This window comes from Copidosoma floridanum, unplaced genomic scaffold, assembly GCF_036245765.1.
Source record: "Copidosoma floridanum isolate Cflo_tuat_1 unplaced genomic scaffold, Cflo_Japanese_pri ptg000021l, whole genome shotgun sequence".
Lineage (NCBI taxonomy): Eukaryota > Metazoa > Arthropoda > Insecta > Hymenoptera > Encyrtidae > Copidosoma > Copidosoma floridanum.
This window is the reverse complement of record NW_028321898.1, coordinates 24,128,925-24,153,545: the sequence shown is the minus strand read 5'-3', so window position 1 is coordinate 24,153,545 and position 24,621 is coordinate 24,128,925. Positions and strand designations below refer to the sequence as shown.

Genomic DNA, 24,621 nt, shown 5'->3' with positions numbered 1-24,621 from the left:
TTTGGACTTTCCACTAAAAATAAAATCATTCACACTAGGTTTTCATCCAATGACGTCAATTGGATTGAAGGAACAATTAATAACGGAACAGCCTTGGAAGAGCAAAAACTAGGTAAGTATCTACTGAGGACAAGCTTTGAAATAAATTGTAAGCCAATACAAATGAAAGGGTGTATTAATCATAGATATTAAATCTCCTAACGTACAGAGTAGTCTTTCCTGATCAATCACTTTTTTTAAACTGACGAAACATTGATTTAATGGCTTATAAAATTTTACTTTTGTTTAGTTGTTTGGGCTTATCCTGGGTTTACTCTGATGAGCAATCAGTTTTCTTACTACGTACTTATCAAAGCCTTGCCAAGTAGTGGTGTTGGTCACTTGGAGACTTGTCATGGTGCACTGTTTAGAGACAATTTTGTGTTGACAAATGCTTATTGTTTACATTGGTTGAAAGTATATGCATCATTGCACAAAAATGATGCCGGTTTTCGTTTGTACTTCGGTGGTGGTGAGCAAATAGTTAACGTCAAAAATGCTTTTATTCACAGCAGCTTCGAGTCTGCGTAAGTATTTTATTTAGAGTTAAATGTGACTTTAAATCGCGGCATAACTAAAAGTCATTATATTTTTCAGTAACAACTTAAATAGCATAGCTATTGTGAGATTGAATCAAACAGTAAATATCCATGAATACATAGATCTTGATTACTTGGATAACGTCAATGAAAATACAAGCATCACAGTTATCAGCAATAAGCTTGAAAACAGGTACTACGTACAGACATCTTGCAAAGCTCAAATTATGGAAAATAATGAATGTAAGAGCCAGTTACTGATGATATTCCCTGAGCCTGGTACAGAGTATGATTCTTTTTTCTGTATCATAATCGCCAATACACCATCTTCTGTAGTAAGTGTTATGTTTTGTTTAACAAAAATATTGATGTTGCTCAAATTAACTAAAAATTGTTCATATTTTCCAGATGAGGCACGGCGGCATTGTTGTCCGAGAAGATGGTAACAAGACTGTACTAATTGGATTTACTTTAAATTTTCCTCCTGAAAAATTCTATGGTGTATATATAGCAACTAAAGTGAATTACTATTTAAATTGGATTAATGCTACGATCGACAGTAGTTTGACCTAAGAAAACATTTTAAAATTGCTTAAGGAAAGATGTGTAGAAGATGTGTATTTGTATTGAAATTTAATATTTAAATATTAAGTCACAATAACTATTATAACGTATTCATTGACAACTGTCAATAAAGGTAAAAAATGATTTTGTATCTAGTAGAGTACAAAAATATTTTTCAATGTTACATCTACTTGAGATAAATATTTGACGCCCTAAATATATTATCAGTAAGCTGATTGTTATTATAGTATTAAAATAATAACTTTATCAGTTCCAGATTAAAAATTTAAAAAACAAGTTCAACAAATAAAATATTGTTCTATGTGATGAAAACATAAAAAGGCTGGACGACTACCTTTCACCTATATTACTTTCATTTAAAATAATATGGTTCTTATGTGCCAAAAACCTCAAAACAAAAAATAAAGCAGTTTTTTTACAGCATTCCCAGGTTACAATCTACCAAGGCATAATTTAAAAGCTTTGATTACATTCCTAATAGTTTCTAAAATAAATACTTTGTTGTCTTTGTTGGATGAACTTAATAAGGTGTGGAGCAAATCGATTAAAACAACGTCATTAATTTACAATTATAAACTAATCAGGAGGATTGGAGAATTTATTTGTTTGTTCTTCGAGTGATTGCTTTGAGAACGAACGCTACGTATTATAGAGCTATTCGAAACTTACGTTTGGCATCCAGTACATTTAGTAGATTTTTTTCTTGCCTCGTTCTTCTGTTTTGGTACGTAAATATTTATGGTAGTACGTATTGATATATATCTTGAGTAAATCGTGGAGAGTTAATAGCCAAATTGATTTCCGACATTGAAATATTTGGTGATCTGTGTGGCGTATCAAGTTTTTTAGAGAATAAGTTATTCAGTGTAAAAGTTTGGTGTGACATAAGAAATTTCTTGTGTGAGAAAAGGATAACTACATCTGAAAATTTCCATGCGTGGGTTAAAAGTTAAAATTGTTGTTTTACGTGTCAAAAAAGTTTTGAAGAGTATTAGCCAACAATTCGTTACGAGATGATTATCAGAGATGTAACTTATAATCTTTCGATAATAATTACCATGTTTCTGTATTAAAAATTGATCGAATTCTGGAATAGATCTTGTATATAAGATGTAATTAATTAAAAATCAACTTTTTTGTTCCTCATGAACCATAACCTATTATTTAACGAAATCTTTTTGTTTTTAATAAACAATATAATTCAGTTTTAGGAATTGGTACTATCTTTTAGTGTGAACATGACTTTTTTTAAAGTTATAGCTGCTCTTTTGATGACTGAAGGTTAGTGTCTTAATTTTGTTTCTATCATGATTAAAAATCATACATTTACATTTTTTCTACAGCAAAAAAAACGTATTGTTATGTTATTATTTTTAACAGTTGTCTCCTTCAACATAACTGTTGCTTTATAGTATAAGTTTACTAATATCACGTTTTATTTATTAAGTCGTCAGAGCTCAAGAGTTGGCTTCGTTTGGACAGTTTCCTTCCCACGTATTTGTCTACGTACATAACGGCATCAACTATGAATTTTCATGTGATGGTGTACTTGTGGCGGACTCGTTCGCCATTGCGGCAGCTCATTGTTTATACTACTACGATGGATACTCTAATTCTCATGAATCGATTAGTCAACGGGTGTTTGCTGGTAGTATCTCACCCGATCATAAAAACGCCCAGATGTTTTCTGTCGAAACTTACGTTACTCATCCTAATTATAATAAAAAGTAAGAAATTCATTCTTATTTAAGGGCATAATTTTAATTGTTTTCATTTGTATTAAAATTAAAACTCTTACAGTACTGGTGAAAATGACATTGCTGTCATACAATTAAAACAAAGAGTTAGACCCACCAAATTTGTTAGTATTGGGAATCTTCCTGATTCTGACCAAATTTTGAATACCAGTTGGACTATGACGTTAGTTGGTCTCAGATACGTCGCTAATGGCAATCGCGAAGGATTATCATTTAGTCAAGTCAAAGTAATGGATTCCGAATGGTGTGATGCATATGGACATCTCTTTTGTTTAACTGATGTGGGTGACTCAATAAATATTGTTAGTCTTTTTATTTTGCGAAAAATAAGTTGTAAAATTACATAAAATATTGTTTTAGAATGCCCGTCCTTACAAATGGGATATTCTACTTCAAAATGATGGTAACCAAACTGTACTAGCTGGTCTTATTAGTAAGGACAATCGTTTTGCTACCAATATTTTCCATTTTCTTGGTTGGATAAAAAATGTCATTGACTACTATTCTACAATAAACAAATCAACTAAAAGTAAGAATTATTTTTATCATTCGTTTGTTAAATATTATTTCTATAATAAGTATTTATAAAATTTTTCTCTATTTGCATAAAAATATTCATTTAAGTAAAGTTATTAGATTTATACACTACCATGTTGATTGAAGCTGATTACAGTAATTATGTATTAATGTCATATCAGTAACAATAGATGAATGTACACTTTAATTTTTGAAATGCATTAGCACCATTTCTCATTACCTTAGAATATTATGGATAAACAAACTCACGTATCGTTCGTTTAGTATGAATATATACATAAACATGTTTTTTGTATCTATTTAAAATATATTTTGTTTTTTTTGTTATTTTTTTATTGCAAAAACTGCCTTAGAAGCAACTCCTCTGTGTATTCATTTCTTGATTTTGGTACGCTTTCGTCCTGTGGTAAATGTGACTCTAATTCTGAGCTCTTGTAGTTTAAATTTCAAACACATTACCACGTATCTGCGTGTTGTTGCAAAAAAACATAAAGCTCAGCAACTTTTTTTTCCTTTAGTCAGTATGTAATTATTCAAATCTTATTTTGAATGCTCTTTGACTATGTTAACATTGTAATGAAATCCTTTAAGATTTCGCAACTTTAATAAAAAAACTTGAAATGTTTACTTGCACAGTTATTGCTTTGTTCTGTCAATATTACTTGTAAAAAAATTATTATAATAAAATAGTTACATAGTAAACATGAAGCAGTAAGTTTAAAAAATATTACGTTTAATAAATAGCTGGTGAAAGAACTAACCAAGAAATATCTCTTATCTATCGATTCCCATCCTACGCATATGTCGAAGTTTTTAATGCCAGTAGTGAATCAAGTTTCTGTTGTTCTGGAGCACTTGTTAAAGAAATGTTTGTCGTAACAAGTGCCCATTGCTTGTTTGGCTTCGATTCAACGTTCAACCGTGTTATTGTTGGCGGGATTTCACACGATGACGAAGATGCACAGAAAATATATGTCATAAGTACTTTCATTCACCCAAATTACGTATTTGAGTAAGTTATTTTCTTTTCATAAGAAATGTGAATTTTATTACACAAAAATCAATTTTAAAATAACAATATTTTAGTACCGACGAACACGACATAGCTATTTTGTTGTTAGAAGAGGAAGTAGACACGAACGAATATGTACAGATAGTGAATTTGCCTAAATTCGACGAAACTGTTGACAGCAATGGGAATATAACTCTAATGGGCTACCGACGTCAATCTTCTGGTGGTTTTAGAGTAAGAGCTTATGATGTTCAAGTCACAGAAAATAGTGTTTGTGATCGAGAATATCACAAAATCTATCAAACTAGTAATTTATCACGTGGATCGATATTTTGTCATGCTGAAATTGAAAACAATGTGGTAAATATAAAGAGCAAGAATTGCAATGATTAAGTTGGAAGAAGTTGTATCAATTGTAAAATTTTCAATTTTGTGCATCGTACATTTTGTGCCTAATTAAGCTGAAAATTTTGAGATGCAAGGAAATACTGCTTTATAATTAATTTTGAGTTTTTAAAACAATTGATTACAATGAGTGTAATTTCTTTGCATCTGATGCTCATCAAATTTTGATATTAGACAATACATTACCCAAGAATTTAGTTTTAGTTATAATTTATTTACCTAAGAATCTGCTGTCATATTTATTCGTGTGACATGCAAGTACATATCATGTTAAAGTTTGTACTGTAAAAGTTACAGTAACTGGTATAAATTTACAATAATTTTTGCAATCATGGATTGGAAATTTGTTTTTAATGACAGTTCAAAGATGCACGAAATTTTTTTTTAAATAATAAACGAAAAAAAAAAGTTAGCTCTTTTTTTTGCATCGTGTATTGTCCATCAAAAGTTGAGATACCATGTTTCTCAAACTTTGATTACAGATGGCAACTTTTTTCAGAGAACGTAGAATATAAAGAAATTTATTCTATTTTCTTTCCTTTTTCCATCAGAACAATGATCTATTGAGTAATACATAATATTTAAATGATTTTTTAATACTAAGCTTTAACTATTTTAGGTACAGTATAGTGACATTTTTTTTCAAAATGTTAGTGGACAAATAACGTTATTTGGACTCTCTACTAGAAATAAAATTTTTAATACCCAGTTATCATCTCGTGACGTTAATTGGATTAAAGGAGTGATCAACGACCAAACAGTTATGGATTACCAAAAACTAGGTAAGTAATTTTTGAGAATTGGTTTTTCAACGTTTTAAAAGAACTAATAGTCAACTCTAAACCATTTTTGGGAACTATTTTTGTACTTAAACAAATTAATTATTATCGAGAACAGTTATTAGCATTAATTAGCGGTTCCAAATGGCCACGTTTGGCTATTTGTCGTTAGAGTTTTACCATTGTAATTTATTTTTCATCAAGTCGGTGAAATATAATATATCTCAGAGAAGTTATCTAAGATAATCTATAATAACTATTGTTTTATGGGTGTATTTCATTTAGTAAAAAAATTTAAACAGTGTAACAAGTGAACTTAACTCAAGAATAACGAATGATTTTCCCAAGATGCAATTAAAAGCTTCTCATATCGTTAATTTTTTAAGAATGATAATACATATTGCTACGTTAATGAAATAGTTTTAATCTAGTTAGATCTTAAATTTTTTCAGTTGCTTGGGCCAATCCTGGGTTTACTCTGAGCAATCAGTTTTCTTACTACGTACTAATCAAAGCCTTGCCAAGTAGTGGTGTTGGTCACTTGGAGGCTTGTCATGGTGCACTGTTTAGAGACAATTTTGTGTTGACAAATGCTTATTGTTTACATTGGTTGAAAGTATATGCATCATGGTATAATAATAATGATGCCGGTTTTCGTTTGTACTTCGGTGGTGGTGAGCAAATAGTTAACGTCAAAAATGCTTTTATTCACAGCAGCTTCGAGTCTGCGTAAGTATTTTATTTAGAGTTAAATGTGACTTTAAATCGCGGCATAACTAAAAGTCATTATATTTTTCAGTAACAACTTAAATAGCATAGCTATTGTGAGATTGAATCAAACAGTAAATATCCATGAATACATAGATCTTGATTACTTGGATAACATCAATGAAAATACAAGTGTCACAGTTATCAGCAATAATCTTGAAAATAGGTACTACGTACAGACATCTCGCAAAGCTCAAATTATGGAAAATAATGAATGTAAGAGCCAGTTACTGATGATATTCCCTGAGCCTGGTACAGAGTATGATTCTTTTTTCTGTATCATAATCGCTAAAAAACATTCTTCAGCAGTAAGTGTTAGGTATTGTTAAACTACAGTATTTATGTCGTCCATAACTAAAAATTATTTATGTGTTCCAGGTGATGAATGGGGGTATTGTTGTCCGAGAAGATGGAAAAAAGACTGTATTAATTGGATTTACTTTGAATTTTATTCCTGATGAATTCTATAATGTATTAATAGTCACCAAAATATATTATTACATGAATTGGATTAACTCTACACTTGACAGCAGTTTCATGTAAATTGTCTTATTCTTAGTTGCTTGAAAAGCTAAATACTTACCAATGTTACATTTATTTTATCTAATATTTTTAAGTAATAATGCATGGTCGTTATTGACGATTATACTTTGTGAACTTCCAAATCAACCAAATTGTAAATGATTCACAGTCTAATGAATTTGTTTTTTGCCATTACTATAGTTAATTTTTATTTAACACAATAATTTTTTGTAGGAGAGATAACACTAGATTCTTAAGATTTTTTTTTCTATCTTCAACAAAAATTTGCTAATTTAGCGAAGGGGGTAAAAGAGAATATGTAGGTATCCGTAGCCTCTTTATAATATGTCCACTGCACCAAAGTTTTTTCTACGTACTTTTACCTCCTGAACACGATGCTGTTGGGCGCGAGCCCGAAAAAGTCCGGAGTCAATTGTTATTAACAATTCACATGAACAAATAAAAAAATTTTACGTTTATATGCGTAGAAAAAACTTTGGTGCAGTAGTGGACATATTATAAAGAGGCTACGGATACCTACCTGGCCGCCCCACTATATAGCTGGTCGATGATAATAGTATGTTGAGTAGTGATGTGAGATGGATATGTTTTTGTTTTAATTTTCTTCAGAATATTTTTATGTATCAGGTAGAGATTAATTTTTCTTAATTTTAATGCAAAATTCTGTTTTTTTTTTTTTTTTTTTTTGTTTTCTGTAAGATCTTGAAAACTTGTTCATTTGGCATTGAATAGATTTTATAAATTTTTACTTTCAGTATTTATTTAATATTTACAAAGTTGTTATTTCCATTTACTAAATGGTAAATCTACTATTATTAAACAATAATTCATGAATTTATGTTTACATTTTTTTTATCAAGCTTGGGGTGTGTACAGTTAAGCAGAATAAGTTCCAAAACAAATCCCAAAAAATGATTTATCTATCTTATAAGCTTAAATTAACTGAGCTAACACCAATTGTATAAAAAAAATCTGGAATAATATAACTTCGTGACCCTACATACACATAAACTAAAAGTAATTCAATTTTAATTGTATAGAAGAAATTGATGTATCCCAAAGAAGTGCTAATTTATTAATTTTTTTATTTATTTTTTTTTAAATCTATAAGATATTTGTATCAAAAAATTTTCGTTTCATATCTTGTCAGAAATTATAATTTAAACATTAAAGAGTATCATTTTTTAAATTTGTTTACTGTTAATACATTGTAAGTTAGAGATTTATTTGTTTTTGCTGATAAGATGCAAAAGAAAGAAAAAAAATAACAATATTCACATCGCTTAAAGGAGACAACAATTATTTTACTCTGATGCCTGAACTTATTTTTTTATTAGTGGATGCCAAAATTAATATCTATTTATTGTGTATTTACATATTTTTCGTGTTGTTCTATCTTATAGAATAATTTAAATAATTTTTTTTTATGACAATCTTTTTAATAGTGGTAATACTAGATAATAAATAAAGATATTCGTCATTTGTATGTAGCATTGTAAGAACAATAATAAAGTGGTCAATGAAAACAAGTTTTACATTAGATAATTTTTAAATTATTTTAATGCAATGACGGATAAAAAAAATACGAGTTACAAGCTTCATTACTTTTTTAACTTTGTTACTCTTACAGTCCTAATTACATAATTATCGTACGTTTCCACTGAATTATTTACAAAATATTTGAGGGTTGCGAGAAGAAAATGAAGTAAAAGAATATATGAAGTCGATGCGTCTACAAGTGGTGGGGTTGTCATATAAAATTGTTTTGTTCCCCACTTTCAATTGTTCAAATGGTACTCCTTGAGAGAAATTGAGCTGTTGGTCGAAGCCTTGGTTAGCACAGCTTCACCGATGTTACTTAACGCACCATTGGCCGTGCTTGTGTTCAACTGCAAGTTTGATTTCTGAGGAAAAATTAAATTGTCATTAGTGTATGATTACTTGAAGTTTCAGCAATTAAATGAGATGGTACTGTTTGCATCAATCGACAGATCATATAACAAAAAAAATACATCCATACATACAAGTCAGATTTAGCTTTTAGCAGAGGGCCATCGTAATCACCTTTAAGATTTTACAAGGAATATGTTCCTTATGTACAGAAAGTCAGATAACTCTTAAAAAACATTTCTAAGTTGGTTCGACATAGTTTGTGAAAGAAGTTTATTTGGTTTGCGTTAAGAAAATTTTTTTTTAATTTCACGATTTCGCACTCTCAAACAAAGTCTCAAAAGTTAGTAATTTTTTATTGTTATCTTTACAGGATCTCCTTAACTACTTGTATAAATATATACAGATGTATTTTAATCATCACTGAATTATTAAATAAATAAAGAAGTAAGATCCTTGCAAAATAAGTCAACCCCTTGCCTTAAAATTCGTGTCAACTAAACTAATCGTCTAAAGTATTGGACACTGATTTGAAGGAACTGTGACATACCAGGATGTCTTTCAGAGATAAGAACGAAAAAAATAATTCTGATGGACTTGATACCCGTTCACGAGATTAATTAACGACAATTATTGCTGGGTGTAGTCGCGGGTCGAGTTAGCGGATCATAAAAACTGCAGCGTGGTTGGAAATAGCAGTGGTAAATAAAGGGTTGATGTACCACAAAGAAGATTTCAAGTCTCGTATTAAAGCTGATAAAATGAGCTTCGACGTACAACATATACTGCAAATACTCGTACTACTTACGATGGTAATCGAAGTTTGCTCAAAGCAAGGCTCCATTGTAGATTTGTTTTTATTTTTCTGGACGAGGATTAGCTGCTCCTTGCACTCCTTATGATTCGAGCTTCCGTTCATCTTTATTGGTGACATGGTATTTTCGTTGTCAGTCGATTTTCCGCTATCCGGTGATGATAATAGTACGTGCCTGTCCAAATCTTCATCCTCTTCAGTCAATTCATCTACACCTTTGTTATCCTGAAATCAGGGAGAGTAAGCGAAACTGAGAATGGAATGGGCACAGCGTTCATCTTTTGACTGCAACTTCAACCGGTCAGATTCGCAATTACATAAAATATTAGAATCCCATGTACGCATTGAACTAGATCATTGTCAGTTCTTTAGTCAATACTTGTACAATCTGCAATACAAACCTGATCCTGCATCCTGAACGACAGCGATGGTTCTTTGTTGTTGTGGCTCGGACTCCCGGACGAGTGATTTGTTTCAGATATTTTGCTGATCTCGTAGATGTTGATCATGTGGGCTGCCTGGGCGTGGACCATCAACTCCCACGCGGACGGGAAGGGATCTTTGCAGAAGACGCACAGCAATGAGACCCTTGAGTTTTCTGTTCTGGGTGAGTGGAGAGGGTTGGGGGTTGGAATACGATGAATTAATATGTATTTTTTTTTTTCAATCTTGCAATTTAAATTGAAGAGAGAAAATTACATAGAAATGGACGTGTACGTACTGGGAGTGGTGCCGTTAAACGTGTGGCATTTGCAGGTGAACCGCTGCTTGCAGTGATCCCGTTTATGCTCGAGCAGCTCCCCGAGATCCGTGAACATTTCCCGGCAGTTGCCGCAAATTAGTATGTCCGAATTGCCTGCGCAACGAGAAAAAAAAAATATAACGAAACTCGTAGAACACGTTCCTCTCTTCTCCCTTTTTTTCGCGGCGTTTTATTTCTCCATTTGCCTCATCCACCCACCTTGTTAACCAGGGCATATTACACACGTTTTAACCACATTGCAAAAAATTATGCTTCAATGATATTCGGTTCGACGGGCATAAGTGTGGAAGAGAGAGGATTTTCATGCGTGGCTGATCCTGTATCTTTTGTCTTTTTTTTTTCTCGGGTTAACGAAACCACGATTAAATGAATCTGATCGTAACCATGGAAATATTAATGGTGGAATTTATTAGACTGTCATTTTTTTGAAGCTCACAAACAATAATGCAAAATTATTTCGAAAAGTTATAAGTTAACTTAATACAGAATGTATCGCCACACAATAAACAATTTTTCAAAGTTGAATTGTATTCTGAGGACGATAATTTCATGCATGAACCACCTTCATATGGTACGTACAACCTTCATGATGTGGATACCAAATAAAAGACTATATTACAAGTAGAACATATTATTTACATCTTATATTTCATGCTTACCTAACCGAAATTTTCTCACTTTTTTAAGCATCTGTATGGCACGAAGTGTACGTGATTAAAAAGGGTAAAAATTACCAAGACTTACTGTAAACTTTTAATTGGTCCAAATCCTGAAGTCCAGCGATGTTTGTCGTCACTTTTTGCCGTTTTGGTTGCTGTTGCTGCTGTTGCGGCCGTGAGGGTACGAGTCGGGCTCTTTTCAGCGGAGGCACAAGACGAAGCGGAAAAGCTGTGGACGTGTAGTAGCTGTAAGATAGAGGCAAAGTGGGCGCGTTAATATTACTGCGTCGAGGATTATTATAGATTATTTGCATTCGTGTGTGTGTGTCTGCAACTCTAGTGTTCTAGGTACTGAGTAATTATTGCTACAACTGCTCGAGTAGTTTCAAAGATTTGAGGACCTGTTTAGTGGTTATACAATATAAATATATATATATAGGTCTGATGGGATTCTCCATACATTGTCAAAACATATTATGTACTTGCAGTGCAGATAAGTACGCAGGTTGTGTTGATAACATAAACTTGGTGGTTGTTTAGTTTAGTTTTCTTGGACAAAGGACTATACTCTACAGATGCTTGTATTTTGGACAAAGTGCATGTGCACAATATACGTCATAACTTTTAACAAAATTACTTTTTAGATTTACGGTGTATGGAGAACCGTAGACGAAGATTCCACAAAAATCATGTGTTTCGGACATATGTAAATGACTAAAGAAGGTATTGGACAGTGGTGTCAGTGAAGCCAAAAGAAGCGAATGCATTGTCACTTTGTTAACTGTTTTACTGTTGGCAATGTAATTTTTCCTATTCTAGACAGTAATTTCTATAGTGTAAACAGTAAAAATTATGATATAATTAATAATTCAATTATGATATAATTATCATTCTACATTTTTTTTACGAACTGAAAAATTAAATCTCATACATTTTTCAGTTTTAATGTTACACAACAATAGAATAATCGATGTTACAACCTTTGTTTATTGCCTGTTAAATTTTGTGAATATGTATACTAATATTCACAAAATTTTAACTGGTTTATTCAGTTACTTTTGTAAGTTTCGCTTTAAATGTAATCACAGTTAATTGATATTCAATTCAGATTTTTATTACAGAGTGTATAATCCTGGCGCTTTGAAGCTTTTACCGCTCTGATGAAAATTTTTCATGTCTAAGGAAGAAAGGATTGACCCCTACCACCAAGAAGAGATAGCTCACGATAAATTGTTTGATAGTAATAGAAAAAATATGTATTATAATAACTAAACCAGCCTTCAGATTATCGTTATCAAAACAGTTCTGGTATGATTTTGGCCGCTTATATATGAGTTTTATCGATTTGTTAGAGCTGTGAAATTACATATTATGTATTGGCTGAGTGTAATAATTTACAAAAATACATAGCACGTACAGAATTTTCAAAGGTTTTTTTTTATTTCTCTCACTAGAGTTAATTTAAGTATGTCCCTTTGAACGCCACTGGACATCGTCAAACAGCATGCACTCGAGGGCTTCTCCGCTTTTTTTATTCCATTCAACCTTATGGATTCTCTTCTAATGTTAGCTGTTCCTGTTACCCATTTGTTTATTTTCTCACTTTATTCTTTGAGGATTTACTCAATTACAGTATTAGCTGCTATTCATCGATTTAGTCAGAAGTTTGCTCTGGAATTTTATTATTCTTTTTCTCTGATTTCAGAAGAGCAAAAGCGACTTATATAAAACTGGTTTCGGTTATACGTACTTCAATTATTTTTTAGAATTTTTTTTTTATAACCAATAAATTGTAGCGTAGAATTAAGTAGTGTTTTTATTTTACTTGAAAAAAAAGAAGAAAAAAAAAAGAAAAGTTCCAAAGCGTAACGATTTACGCTCTACATGAGGCGATTTCTCGCCAAATCGTTCCGTAATTGCATTGCATAAGAAAATAATGGACCAGAGTTTAGTCTTAAACAATGAGGTAGGGAGAAGGGGGGAGGTGTTTCAGATGCAGCTGTAGGTGGGATTGCTGACTCGTTCCTTTTAAAAGTCATTGGTTTGAGCAAAGTAACGGAAGGCCAAAAGAGAAAAAAGAATTAAGCTCCGAGGGGTGAGAATCCCGAGGGTTGGGGAGGGAAAGAGGGATAGTCGATTTTTCCCTCGCGGCAAGAAGTGTCAGGACGATGGTACAAGGAAAGTACAACAGGGGGGGGAGGATAAGACGAATGGGAAGCGGAGGAAGGAGAGACGTGGAGCGGATTGTAGGTATACGTGATGTATAGGAGACATACAATTGTCTTCCTCTATATATGATTGTGCCAATGTTGCGGATACGGCATCACCCCCGTCCTCCTTTTTCCACGATCGAACCCATCCACTTTGTCTTACACTCTCTCTTTTTAGCTTCTGTGAAAAGCTTTTTCCTTTTCCATCGTTCCTTATATTTTTAGGGTTTTGCCCTTCAAAAGTTTAGAAAGACGAAATTGCACAGGGAAAAATTTAAATTGCCACTGTACATTCCTATCCATGGAAGGAAGAGAGGAGATTCATTATAGTATACTGCTTGATTTTTTTCAAGTAAAAGTAGAGAGGGTTACTCGAATCGCGCGCGAGTGATGCTCTCCTCTGAGAGAGAATTGGATTTTAATAATTAAAACTGATTGCTTTAGAAAGAGAGGGAGGGGAGAGAAAGAGACAGACGGGATTGTAAAAAATTTGTACGAGAAAGAGATTATTCGTTGGGCTTTTTCAATAAGTTTATTTCAATACCAATGACTTAACAAAGAAGAACTTTTATTTCTTTCGATGAATTAATTTTCGTCGAAACTTTGCACATCGAACGCCGCGGGTCTTATCTCTGCAGCCGACCTGTCTATCTTGATACTAACATTTTATCCGTTCGATATTCACATGGTGAAAAAAACAGCGCAATTTACCTTAAAATAGAAAATGAATGCGCTCAAGTGTGAAAAATACGTCAGAAAAAAAATACCATCAAGTCTGGATGTACGGACACATCATTATGAAAATTTATTTGTCACTTTTACGTTAATCCGCGGATGGAGAAGAGCAGTACTTGAGTGATGGCATTGAAGTTTGAGCAAATAAAACACAAATTACGCGTCACGATATTCATGGTCTTTCTCTGCGTTTTACACTATGCTTCCATCACTTTTTTTTACGACTCGACGGATACGTCATTTCGCTGGACTGGTGATGCGCCTTTTGCTTCGAAGAGAATAAGAAGAGACAGGCAGGCAATATGTTTTTTGCACGTGTGAATTTGTACTTTTACGGCGCGTAAGCTTAGTATTCATGGAGGAAGATTAAAGCTTAACTCGTACTTTATCAGTCCCCGGAGGGCCGTGTTTTATTTGGTGGACTATCGATCGATGGATTTGTTCGGGGGATCGTGAGCTTTGGATGGGACAAGTTTTTTTCCCCTTCATACATTTGTCTTTTAATAATACCGCGAAATTTTTCAATCTACAATTTTCGATTCATACAAAAGTGTTGATTTAGTGCAAGTAAGCTGACATCATGTATTATTTAAAGCTATATATTATAGCCGAAGCTTCCCAGTAACCTAGTGTAAGAAAACTTTCTACTTCAAAGTCTCTTGAAAAAAGGCTTTTTTCTAAAAAATTTATCGCTGTATTATTTTTTATAAGCCGTTTAAATTTTTTGTAGTATAAAAATCGCAACTCTAAAAAATTGTTCTGGTCGGAGTAATTTATTCGTAGTGTTACAACAAAAACTCTTACAATTTTGAAAGATTTTGCGAAAAAAAGTAACCGTTGTCCTGAAATAGGTACTGCTACCAAATTGTTATCCTAACTAAAGATTTTTCGCGCAATGACCACGTCTCTTAAAAAAATAGGTAAGGTTAACACCTACTCTGATCCAAATTCTCGTTTTTCACATCACTGGCGCATTTAGTTGCGAAACAGAAAAATGAAAGTCTGACAAAAGAGCTACGAGCAGCACGCACGAGCGAGCAAGGGAGGAAAAAGGGGGTGGTGGCGCGCAAATAGTCGTCGTCCGGATATTAAAACGTATATCACTCGAATGGGGATACAAGACCCTAACTATTCCCATACCCTTTTTTCCGGCAATCTTATACCAATCCCTTTCTTTTTTTTCCTCTCAATGCGTAGTGGCAAAAGCTGAGCCGAAAATGAGAAAGGATCGGTCATTGGGATGGTATTTGGATTCGAAAAAAAAATCTGCCGGACTGATAGCGGAGTTGGAGTGAGAACATAAGTAGTCTCTGAACTGCTTGATGCAGGGCGCTCTGGTAAATCCCTGCTGGAAAGTCAATTGGAGGTAGGGTTGAGAGAACCAATTCATCGATGTCCAGCGAATCCTAGGAACGGGGAAATGTTTTGATTTCCAAAGAACAAGTGCACATTTTCTAGGATAGCGCCTACAGAGTCAGCCAATGATACGTGTTTTCGCCGTGGAGTTGGATGATGGAAAAAAAGTTGCGCGTCAATCGCTCGACTCGACCCACCGAGAAATCGAGGCACGATTTGTTTCAACATACTACACCACTGTGCAGAGATAAACAGCAGCAACGAGCAAGCAAGGCAAATTTTTGCGAAACCAATTACTTGCACCCTCGGCTCCAGTCCTATTCACACTTTGCTTGGAGCAATAACGGAAGCGCTCCTTTTGCCCTACAATCGAGAGCGAGGCTAAAAAAAAAAAAGGAAGCGACAATGTCAATAGAGCGTAAAAATGGAAATTGGAAGACGAGGTGCGCTAATTGCCGATCTCGCGGCAATCAGTCGCGAGAAGGAAGTGGGAATGTTTGTCCCACACTCGTGTACGTACACAAAGTAGGGGAGCAATTACGCCTAGGCGTTGTCGTTTGTCTTTGTGTGCATCGACCGAATTGGCGTACGGGTGAGGAAAAGGGCGGTAGGCGGGTCGACGACAATGCGTCGAAGGGTGTTGGTGCGGGGATCGACTTTCGGTGGCATTCCCTTTCAATTATCTTGCAGGCGATTGCGTTTTTAATTTGCCCCGACAGATTGATGTATTGTGTCCTGGTGGCTTTTCTCCAGGAAATAGGAGAGACATTCGCGAATGGGGACTCGAAACAATTTAATTCTAACTTATCGGGGATTACACTGGATTTTTTACTCTTGTGGCACCAAATATTTTAAAACGCAAATGATACAAAAAAGGGGAAAAAAAATTACGAGGGTGTGAAAAAAAAGTGCAAAAAGTGCCCGTGTGCGAGCGTGGGAGGAGCAGAAAAAAAGTAACAAAGTGAGAATAAATCAAAGTGATGGCCAGGGGAGATAGAAAGGGAGCGTTTTTTCTTCGTGGGCCGAGGCAGGAATCGATCATTCGTCGATTATCCAGAAACAGAATAGAGCGACGGGCAACTCGTGAGCCAAGTTATGGCAAAATAAAATACAATGTCATTTTGTTAGGTATTTGGCAACAAACTATTTCTGTTTTTCTCTAATATATTTTTTTTAAGTACGAGTAACAAATATCACAAATTAATAACAAATGACAGTCATTGGTAATCGACAATAGGTACACTGTAGTGATACCAGGCTGAGGCTGATTCGATTGAAAAATATCTTACAATTAACCTTTACAATTTGGATATAGGTATTCAATATTTATATCACCCGATTGCGTAAACGACAGTTTGAAATATATTATACAATAACAATAAATTGGTAATCTTCTAAATACATTGTCAGTAAGCTTTCAAACGCAATTTGAAAAAAAAAAAAAAAAAAAATATCAATAATGCCCACATTTACCCCAAGCTGAATTTTTCAACACTAAGCGCCTATTAGGCCCGCTTTGCCTCGCTACCGCTTTAGACTCGAGCGCTGTCGCAACTGCCGTAACTATACCACAACGCAGTAAAGTGCTGTCTCTTCTCCTTGTCCCTTGTTAAACATCGGCTCCGTGCCCTCAAGCTCACCGTTTGCAGAGCTGCAATTGGTAGGTACTACTATTATTCTTGTTCTATGATCTCGACTTTTCGTGTGCCACTACATTTGCTATGCCCTTTTGTGTAGCTTACCAAAGCTGCCTGACGAAAAGAGATTTTCTTTGTGGTAAGTGATTTCGTTCATTTTAATTTACTTTATTACATTGATAAACATTTTTAGAAGCACACTTTTTTTGTAAATTTCTTGTAAAAAGGTTAAAAAATTTTCTCAACGTATTAAACCAATGATTATTTATATTTATTTATAAGAAATGAAATATTTCATTAGTTTACAACGTCATAAAAGCTTTTGTTGATGTAAGAATTTTTACCTCATTGCAGTCTAAACAGTTGCAGTCAAGTGTTGTCACATTGTAAAGTAAAACTATTTCAGTATATTTTACAAAATGTAAATTTCTACTATACATGCACGCTTTCTTCTTTTTACCATTAGATTACGATTTTCTAGTTAATTTTTTATAGTTTAAGGCATAAGCTAACAAGGTTTGATAGAACATGATTATCTGCCCTTTTAATTCAAGTGAACTATGCAAAGAGTAATACCGACTTTTGTTGAAAAATTTCTTACACAAGTTTACACTTGTTATTATATAAATAGTTAATACTATTTTATTAAAAAGTTGACAAGTTTGATGCAGTAAATTTTTGTAATAAAACAGTGATTACTGAAGTTTTAAAAAATAGTCACGTAAGTTTTTGTGTTGAAGTTAACATTTTACACTAAATGCATGAACAAAATTTTTTTTGTAGTAATTAAGATAAGACTAATGTATTCCAGGTAACGTTTGTCACGTTTATTTTGTGAAACAACGGAAAAGTCATTGAAATTACATCTGCACGTAATAATGTTCATCTGTATTAAAATTTTTGTATCACTTCACTGTTATCTACAATAGCCTAAATGATCGTATTTTCACAACATAACACGTTTTTCCAAGAACACTTAAAATACACTTAGTACCATTCTGAAATAAAGTTACTCATAATATAGTTACATTCTATTTTTAGACAATTATTTACCAATGCTATCAGATTAGCAACTTAAAAAGGGATTTGTATTCTCTATTTCTTTGAAAATGGTCATTTTAAAAATTTTAGCTGCTCTTTTTGTAAGTATAGGTCAGTATTTGTTTTTTATACAGTATATTTGTAACTATTTTTCAAATCCTTTTTTCAAAATAATTACATTAGTTGTCAGTGGCAAGCCAATCGACGAAGACGTGGCTTTAAAAGGCCAATTTCCCTTTTTCGTTCTCACCGAAGTATTCACGGCCAGTGGATCAAGGTTTTGGTGTTCCGGAGCACTTATAACAGAAAGTCACATCGTTACAAATGCCCATTGCCTTTTTAAATTTGATTCGAAGAAGCATAAGATTATTGCCGGTGGAATCTCTCACAGAGACACAGATGTTCAAAAGTTGGAGATCATAAATACCTATTTTCATCCAGAGTACAAATTCGAGTAAGAAGTTTATTCATATTCAGTCAAACGTGTGACTCAATGTATTGTGCTTTATCTGTAAGATACAAAATTTTTTAGTACCGATGAGCACGACGTAGCCATTTCGCAGTTGGAACAAAAAGTATATATCAGCGACTACGTGACATTGGCGAGTTTGCCTCAAGACGATGAAATTCTTGATGTTAATTGGGATATGGCCCTGATTGGGTATCGACGCGAATCTTCGGGTGGTCCTAGAGTGAAATTTTATGATGTACAAGCTATGAAAAACCAGATTTGTAAGCTAAGGTTGGAGAATGCCTACCTAAATATGACTTTGTTGTATGAGTCGAAATTTTGTCTTCCTCGCGTCGAGTATTATAGTGTATGTATTGAACATGTGCTCTACGATTCTGATAGTTGAATCATAATAAAATAGTTTATGTTCTATAGGTTAAAAACGGTGATATTATGGTTCGAAAAGGTTATAACACGTTCATGCTGGTTGGACTGGCCACAGGAAATAGGTTTTTTGAGACATGGGTTCCATCCGAGGTTAATTGGATTAAAAGAACAGGTAAGTGCTTGTCTTGTGTGTATTTATCAACTGTATGTAATATTTTTTCTTATTTAATTTGTTTTAAGATTGTAATTATTTTGAACTGACATATAATATAAAAACTTAAACTTTACATTGATGTTAACACTCATTTACTAAAATCTGACGTTTTCCTATAACCAAGTTAATTGTTGACTTATTTGTTGTGATTCTTCTACATTTAAAGATTTTTACGCGAATAAATTAAGAAAAGATTTAATAATTTTATGTTTAATTATAGCTATTACCTATGATGGAGGATTATCTGTCGAGCAGCTTCCATTCCTTGTAATTGTCAAAGTCTTACGAGAGTCTGCAGACACACTCACATGTCCTGGCGTCCTCATTAGAGAAGACTACGTTGTTATGAGTTTTCAGTGTGTATCCAAAGATATGTACGATTACATTCATGTTAATGATTATGGCTACGGGATTATTGCTGGTGCCTTCTCACACAATAAAAAAAATGTACAGAAGATTCATACCTCCAGAACTTTTGCTTTTAGCAAGGTTCTGTTTCCGTAAGAAATTTATCTGTAAGGTTCTACAGGAATACAAGAAAATAGTCAAAATTTAAGGCAATCAACGTAGGATGTTTGTTTGAATCGCATCGTAAAGATCCATGTTGAGTAAAAAAAAATAAACAAAAAACTATGAGTTCTTTGTTAAGAAATCATTCATTTTTTTGTCTTACTGCATGGTTTTACTCTTTTGGTTGTATGTGAATCGTTGTCATTTGTTAATTATTTTAGAATATGATTATTTTCATCCTGTAGATCCTTTTAATGGTGTAAATTATAGTTGATTACAGTCAAATTCAAATTTGCAAATGATTCTAGATTCCCGTACACTACCATTGTTATCTTGCGATTGGAACAAAATCTACAACTCGGTGAAAATGTGCAAGTCATAAATCTTCCAGAATCCAATGAAGTCATCGACACGAACGTAGATATCACCATGATTGGCTATGAAAATAATTCTGAAATTAACCTTAGACCAGTATCTCACAAAGTTCGAGCCATTGACAACGATTTGTGTAAACTGAAGGTTAATAAAATCCATCCAGGTGATGATAAACATCATGAGCTGGTTTTTTGTATCCCTACCTCAGGAGTGACAGAAGTAAGTTTTTACGTTGCACGTGTATGACGAAAAATCTTTCCAGAAAAGTTTTTCATAATTTTTTAATCTTTTAGCATTACTATTGGGACATTTTCATTCAAAATAATAATGGCAAGCAAACACTGGTTGGAATTCAAGCTCGTGGAGAGATTATCTTTCAGATTTCACACTATACCGATTGGATTAGGAAGGCTATCACAGGAAAAATCTATACCATACAGGGGCCGCGGAAAAGTTTTTTTTGAACAGTTAGAGTGAGTCCAAAAATAAAAAATATTCCAAAAAATTCAACAGTGTGTATATAGCTTATAATAAAAACAATAGTTACATCGCTCGGATTTTAAAGTTCAAGTTACGTTATGATCGTATCATGGGTGGTCATAATATTAGATTATTGGCTTTGACCTTTAGGGGAATCCGGATATTATACCTAACCGATCACGTTGTTTTTGAAGTATATTTCTTTCTTGCAAAAAGGAGAGTCAGCACCGATCCTTTCAGTGTCAAAGAGCCCACATTTGAGTTGATGGATTGAACATTCTCAGGGAAAAATGGAAAATATAATTTCAGATCAGTCGTATAAGATAATAGTTTTAATGCAAAAATAATTATCAAAAATACAAGAAATTGAATGAGATCAGCTGAAGAAAAATTAAAACTTTTTAAAAGTTACATCGTTTTAATAAAAGCTGATTATGTCTTTGTAACGTCACGACTGTGTCAACCAATAGCGAGAATGTTTTGTGTCCCCGAGATCCGATTTAATTTTTAATAATTATTTTTCCAATGTAAATGGCATTGAAAATATTTTTGGAATAAAAATACAATGGAAATCTAAGGTTCTACAATCAAAAAGTAATTCATTTGAAAACCATGAGAACTGCAAATGATATATTTATTCAGAAAAGCAAAGAGAAACAACATTTTAAATGAATAATCTGATTGAAAACTGCAATACACTACCATCCTCCCCAAGACACACGCGCAATCTCTTTCTCCTCGGTCTGCCACATCTTCAGCCGGTGGATCGATGATATTTATGCTGATCAACGCAATACCCAACCTTTGGACGTAGTATCTACCCGTGTACAGCAGAGTGTAAATATGGTTGCCAGCTTGATTTTACGGTCCATTCACTCAATGTTTGCCCCGCTACAGGTAGCCAGAAGCTACGCAGAAGTTCCAACCAAGTCCCTTTTGGATCACAATGTGATACCTCTGTCCTCTGCGAGAAGATGAGAGGAACCAGAGAGAAGGGGAGGTGGAATTCCTCTGATCAACACGACACACTGCTGACACTGATGCCGATATCACTGCACGTAGGGAACTCTGGAAGATGGAACTTCCCTCTCTTGGGTGATTACATCTGTGCACATAGACCTACACCCGTATCAATACTTTGTGAAATGTGCTGTATACCCAAAGTATGGACTAATAATGCGTCTATATAGTCTTACGAATGGATCGTACAATATCCCAGCCATCTATTTTGTCTTGTCCTTTGTCTTGCAGTATGTTTGGATCTTTTGTTTTCTAATTGCCCATTTGGAACGCTTATAATATTATGGTTAAAAATCTCCAAAACTAATAGATTTAGATATTAGAGGAGGTGAAAAAATTTATCATCCAAACTCAGTTTTCACCATTACCCATCATCACTTCTACATTGATTTGAGTTTACTATTGCTTATCAAAGTCTTGAAAGGAAAATGTACTACGATTACGATTTTTAAAGTTTTGAAAAGGTTGTCTTTAAAACTGAATTAGTCAGAGATTTGGTCTTTCCACTTTTCTAGGTTACGGAACTTGTCAAAGGTACTAAGTTAAAATTGTTTATTAGCGAATTTTTACTGATGCAGATTGAGGAAGTACCGACAGTATTGTACAGGTTTCAGTGAAAAAGACACTATCTCATAAGAGCAATTAATTGTTTATTTTTTTTATTTTTTTTCACTAGTATCATCTTTAATTAAGTTAGGAGATATCACTTTCAAAACAATACTCCTTTCAACGAAAATTCGACTAGTAACTATAACGAAACTTAATATTATATTTATGCTTTTTTCTATGACTATTTACTATGACAATAATGTCTGTAGGTTGACAGAATAATCTTGAGACTGGCTATCGTATTTAAAAGACTATGAAGTTGGATTCACTGTAAGCCTTGACATTGTAAAAATGTAATCTTCCAAGGCGTTACCTCGTTTTAATTTTTTTTCTTTCATACAAACTTACGTCGACTTCTTTAAAAATTCAACAGAATCATTCTTATTGTTTTGCTGGGCAAATAAGGACGAAAATTTAATTAGTTAACACAAAAAGAATCCTTTTACTGCGGAGACTCGAGTAAATTAAAGAAAGCGACTCTTGAAAATCTACGAGGGCCTGCTCCCACTGAATACCATAAAAATTTACGAGACTCGTAAGTGAGAATATAAAAGCGATGTTGAGCTGCTGCCGTAAAGCCCTGACGAAAAAAGCCAACAAAAGTAGAATTGCGATTGTAATGAAAAGGGAAAAAGGACAAATAAATAAAAAGAGGTTTTAGAGAAGGCACGCCATGGAAATGGAAGCAACAAAAACAGGGTAAAGGAGAAAGAGCATCAGACTCGTACCCAAATTCCGGCATAATTTAGTATGCATACGCCATACAGCTGTGCTATGCGTAGTGGCCACCCTTACTCTCTCTCTCTCTATCTCTCTTTCTCTAAAAAATCCGCGGCTCTTTTTGCTTTAATTGTCACCATTCAGGAGATTACTGCGTGACCAACCTAGCAAATAGTTTTTCTTTCCCCTCCTGCTTTGATTACCCTCCGTCTGAAGATTCTCAACCAACAGAGGAAACCATAACAGAGAGTAAATGAAAAAAAAGATGATAGAAAGATCAGTAGGGGATTTTCGTAATAATAGACCTACATTGTCAAAAATTAAAGAAAAACAAAACGGCAGTTCCAATCAATGATAATTATATGCAACGAAACATCGAGAGTAATCTTGATACTGTCTGGTCTTGTTTTCCTCATGAAGATAATAATTAAGACAAAACGCATTTGGGTATCAGTTTTCTATCGTTCTCAGAATTTATAATTTTTGCATTATTTCTTGTTACTTACCTTTTTAAGCTTGACTTTAATTCTCGAATAGGGTTCATCAAAATTTTTGGTTAATCTTGGAACATTCAATTGCAAAGACAGTATTGGGAATCAATTAAAATTTTTTATTCCATGAAATGTAACGCTTAGCATTTTCGTCAATGGTAACCAATTCCCATTTCAACCTTCGTAACTGCGATTAAGCCTAGTTGCATTTGCTTTTTTTCAAGATTGGATAGGCAATCGTTACAAAGGCTTCTGCATGGTTTTTGTTTTTCTGTCTAAAAGAACGCATAACAGTTGATCCCAATCCCTGGATATAGAGGAAAATTTCTCCAAAAATGAGAGAAGGAAATTACAATTGGCTGCATACCTTGGAGAAATTATTACAATAGCATTGCAGAAATTATTATGCAAGAGAGTATTGAAAATTTATTGCAATACGAGAAGCTCGAGGGATTAGCTCCGATAGCGTATGCTGTTACCACTGTTAGCTTTGTTGTGCTTGAAGTTGCTCCTTCAGATTGTGCGTAAATTGTAAGTTTTTTTTGCCTCGTAAGTTGTGGCATGGGTTACTGGGTAAGTGTAAGGGAAGCAGCTCAGGTAGCAGCGATCGTGTAGTGAACTGATATCAATTAGATGGTAGGTAAATGTAGGTATTTTTGTAGGACACTGAAGGTTACTCACCTATCGTAGTAGTAGTCCCTGTAACAGAAAAACATTTAAAATTTAATTAAGAGCGTGATCATGATTGATTTTATTTATTTTATTTATGACGTACCAAGAAGTAAATAAATTCTAGTGTATTTATTGTATTTCAGTTATAATTTAAACTTGTTTCATAATCAATGTTGTCATAACAGTGTTGAGAACGGTAATAACTATAAGACAGCTTGCATAAATCTTTCATCGTAAGTTCAGTTGTGTGCACTATGCCTTGAAGAGACATAGAGGATCAGAAAACGAGAGAAAAAAAAAAAAAGATGCAAGGGAGAATGGAGTGACTCAAGTCCTCGATAGAGCTGCCTAAAATCGGTACAGACGAGTTACACCACCGAAAGTGCTCCCGAAAACAAGAATGAGAAGAAGACGTGAGAATCTGCGTTCGCTGGACGGCCAAGTGGCTGAAACTTTTTCTCCCGACCACCAAAGCCAAGAGCCCCATTGTACAGCCATGTTGTGTCTTGCTTGCTGTCTCCATCCCTCCATCCTGAGAGAGAAAAAGAGGGAGATTACACGGTCCTTGCCTGCTGTACATAGACGTAGAGGCAGCTGTCTCGAGCCCTCATTTGCGCCCGAGG

General features: G+C 33.8%; 2 protein-coding genes across 2 annotated transcripts in view; one reads left to right on the top strand and one right to left on the bottom strand.

The window, feature by feature from the left end:
• Positions 1 to 8,742: 8,742 nt before the first annotated feature.
• The window catches only part of LOC106637852 (uncharacterized), a 144,893-nt gene continuing 129,014 nt past the window's right edge, over positions 8,743 to 24,621 (bottom strand). Inside the window, exons 4-9 of the mRNA XM_089594808.1 lie at positions 24,008 to 24,025; positions 11,176 to 11,336; positions 10,390 to 10,524; positions 10,070 to 10,266; positions 9,663 to 9,893; positions 8,743 to 8,868 (exon numbers count right to left, since the gene is read on the bottom strand). Of these exons, the coding sequence (XP_089450934.1) occupies positions 8,743 to 8,868; positions 9,663 to 9,893; positions 10,070 to 10,266; positions 10,390 to 10,524; positions 11,176 to 11,336; positions 24,008 to 24,025 (868 nt within the window). The remainder of the gene's footprint in view (positions 8,869 to 9,662; positions 9,894 to 10,069; positions 10,267 to 10,389; positions 10,525 to 11,175; positions 11,337 to 24,007; positions 24,026 to 24,621) is intronic.
• On the top strand, positions 15,816 to 20,558 carry LOC149374211 (uncharacterized). The gene is made up of 7 exons (XM_089594353.1): positions 15,816 to 15,903; positions 18,253 to 18,523; positions 18,602 to 18,887; positions 18,956 to 19,079; positions 19,342 to 19,621; positions 19,940 to 20,225; positions 20,300 to 20,558. The coding sequence occupies exons 1-7, from the start codon at positions 15,816 to 15,818 to the stop codon at positions 20,468 to 20,470; spliced, it is 1,506 nt and encodes a 501-aa protein (XP_089450479.1). The 3' UTR covers positions 20,471 to 20,558.